Source organism: Quercus robur, chromosome 1 (genome assembly GCF_932294415.1).
Source record: "Quercus robur chromosome 1, dhQueRobu3.1, whole genome shotgun sequence".
NCBI classification, from domain to species: Eukaryota; Viridiplantae; Streptophyta; class Magnoliopsida; order Fagales; family Fagaceae; genus Quercus; species Quercus robur.
This window is the reverse complement of record NC_065534.1, coordinates 29,890,207-29,893,359: the sequence shown is the minus strand read 5'-3', so window position 1 is coordinate 29,893,359 and position 3,153 is coordinate 29,890,207. Positions and strand designations below refer to the sequence as shown.

Genomic DNA, 3,153 nt, shown 5'->3' with positions numbered 1-3,153 from the left:
CACACAAGGATATTGGTGGCCAAATATGCGTAAGGAAGCGCAAGAGTACGTTAAGATATGCGATCAGTGTCAAAGATATGCGATCAGTGTCAAAGATATGCTCCAAATATCCATCAACCGGGAGGAGTTCTTAACCCTCTCTCTAGCCCTTGGCCTTTTGCCCAATGTGGACTGGACATTGTCGGCCCTTTTCCTAAAGCCATAGGAAACAAGAAGTACCTGTTGGTCGGCACAGACTACTTCACTAAATGGGTCGAAGTTGAGCCCTTGGCGAACATCAGAGACGTAGATGTGAAGAAGTTCGTTTGGAGGAACATTGTTACGCGATTTGGAATTCCCCGCACTCTTGTCTCAGATAATGGACTCCAATTTGATAGCAATGCCTTTAGGGAATATTGTTCAAAACTGGGCATAAGAAACAAATATTCCACTCCGGCTTATCCTCAAGGCAATGGGCAGGCTGAAACTGTTAACAAAGTAATAGTCAATGGGCTTAAGAAGAGACTGGATAACGCGAAAGGAAAGTGGGTGGAAGAGTTGCCACATATGCTTTCGATGTATCGGACAACACCCTGACGTTCAACGGGGGAAACTCCCTTTTCCATGACCTATGGGGCTGAGGCCATCATTCCCCTGGAAACTGGATTCCCAACGTTAAGGACTAGTACATTCTCTTCGGATAATAATGATGCGATGTTGGAGAAAAGTTTGGACCTGATTGAAGAGCGAAGGGAGAGCGCGATGGTTCAACTAGCTTACTACCAACATAAACTCAAGCAGGGCTATGATAGCAATGTGAAGATGAGGCCGTTAGTCGTAAGAGATCTGGTGCTGAGGAAAGTTCTAGGGACCACCAAGAATCCAAATTGGGGAAAACTGGGACCTAATTGGGAAGGGCCATATCGGATCACTTCTGTAGCGGGAATAGGAGACTATTATCTGGAAGACCTAGATGAAAAAGCTGTACTTCATCCTTGGAATGTAAATAATCTCAAGAGGTATTATTTTTAATAAAAGTATTTCAGTTCAAATATCTCTTTTAATTTACGTCAACCATATATCCTGTACTTCTGCGTCCTATGATGTATATTGAAATATTAAACAGAAACTAAGTTATGTCAGGTCCTCGGACCGCAAACTTGGTGGAAATTAACGTCCTATGATGTATATTGAAATGTTAAACAGAAACTAAGTTATGTCAGGTCCTCGGACCGCAAACTTGGTGGAAATTAACGTCCTATGATGTGTATTGAAGTGTTGAGCAGTAACTGAGTTGTGATAGATCTTCTAATCACATACTTAACGGGAAATAACGCCCTGTAACACTCATTGGGGAATCAAAGAGAGATCTTTAGACGTAAGTTGGCGTACAATCAAGGTACTGAAGGCATGATTTTATTTAGTTTATGAACTTTCGTAAAGAATTGCAATTGATTGGAAAGAATACGTGCATATCTAAAATATCTCCCTAAGACCCTGTTGTATTAATGCTTATTGTCTATTGCTAATTATCGATTGACGATATGTATGAGTAAAATTGCCCCATACAAGCAAAAGGTAGTTGAAATGAACCTATCCAAATTACAATAACAAAGTGAACAAGTACAAAAATAACATAAAGTAGTAAAAGCGGTAAGAAAATGAGCAAGGAAGTTCCCTACTAAATGTCTAGTTAAGCTACAAAACAAGTTCTACTTTTTCAATTTCAATTGGATCTTTGGGTTCTGGCTGGCGGGTATGTCTGCCTCCGAAGTGGTGATTCCCTCTTTGGCTTTGGTAATGCCCCCAGTTGGTAGAACTGTGGAGTCCAAATCCCGTTGAAAACCTTGGGAGGTCGTCTCTGCCTCCGAAGCGATGGTGGTCTTGTCTGGGGAAGCTCTTGGAGGGGCAAGTTCCTCTTTAGCTAATTCCGGCTGGCCACAGGGAGGAAAACTGTGAGGCGAAACCTCCTCGTTGAGGTTAATAACTGAAGAGGGAGCATCAGCCTGATCGGGTAGAAGAACTGAGGGGCGGATCGCCTCGAGGTAGAATACGTTCTCTGGCTTACGTAACTCAGATGAGGCTTCAACCCCAACACGGTTAAGAGCCTCACTCCAAGTTCTTGCTCAGTAGATACAGCATACCTCCGAAACCTCGGCTCTCAAAGCCTTTTCAGTTTCAGCTATACCAACCTTGTAGCCTCTCTGCTCAGCTTCGTTCATTGCCTGTTCGGCACAGATTTTTGCTTTCTTGGTTTGCTCCTTGGACTTTTCAGCTCGCTTCCTTAGCTTTTGAGTTTCCTCCAGGTGCTTCCTAAGAACTAGGACTTGCTCTTGAGTCTTCTTTAGTTCGGCATTCGCCTCACGCAGAAGTTTCCCTTGATTCTCGGCCTGCTTTTGGTAGCCTTCTAATGCCGACTCGGCGCTCTTGCGAGCTTGCTCTTCAGTCTGTAACTTTTTCTTTGCATCGGCCAAGTCCTGTTCAAATTTGGACAAGGTCTGTACAGCCGTTATCCGTCTTTTTCTTTCATCATCTAGCTGATCGGAATAGGCGTTGAGCATCTCATCTAGCTTGAAAGTATTTTGGATGATCTGTAGGAAAAAGGTTAACGCTATAGTCAATGAAAAGTGCATATTGGTGAGTAACAGTCACAGAATGAGAAAGATAAAAGTTAGCTCCTTACCATGCCCAAATATCGTTTGTTGTCGAGGACAAGTTCATTCTTCCTCATATTCTTTATTTCGGCCATATCTTTTGGGAGCAATAAGGCTTCCTTTATAGCTGAGGCTACGTGACACCCTATGCCGCCGTTAAAGTCCCTTATAGATGCATCATCTCGCAGGGGCTCCTCATCGTGCATAGGTGCTGGCAACCATGCTTGTGGTTCAGGATGTTAGAAATCAGATTTCTCTTGGCCCCGCGCGGCTTGGTGCTTGGTTTTCTGCTGCTTTGCAGCTCGTTGGGCATCCTCCTCTCGAGTTGGACGAGACTTGCTCGTGTCTGCCACCTCTTTGCCCTTCTATTCCCTGCGCCTTTTCTGCTCGGCAGCGTTAGGAAGCGCTGGTTGTGGTGATGGCCGAGGAGGTTGGCGAGGAGCAGGAGGAGGAGATCTAGTTGGAAGAGATGAAGCCTGGGATGGTATTGATTTTGCAAGCGCACTCTTTCCCGACTGAC

General features: G+C 44.4%; 1 protein-coding gene across 1 annotated transcript; it reads right to left on the bottom strand.

The window, feature by feature from the left end:
• Positions 1-1,943: 1,943 nt before the first annotated feature.
• On the bottom strand, positions 1,944-3,153 carry LOC126713992 (uncharacterized). The gene is made up of 2 exons (XM_050413976.1): positions 2,663-3,153; positions 1,944-2,570 (listed from the first exon to the last, which is right to left on the bottom strand). The coding sequence occupies exons 1-2, from the start codon at positions 2,837-2,839 to the stop codon at positions 2,106-2,108; spliced, it is 642 nt and encodes a 213-aa protein (XP_050269933.1). The 5' UTR covers positions 2,840-3,153; the 3' UTR covers positions 1,944-2,105.

Bases quoted from the DNA above. Each gene is read 5' to 3' on its own strand.
- LOC126713992 (XM_050413976.1), bottom strand. From the start codon at position 2,839: ATGCACGATGAGGAGCCCCTGCGAGATGATGCATCTATAAGGGACTTT. The intron at 2,571-2,662 runs GTAAGGAGCTAA...TTTTTCCTACAG, and splicing joins ACAAACGATATTTGGGCATG to ATCATCCAAAATACTTTCAA.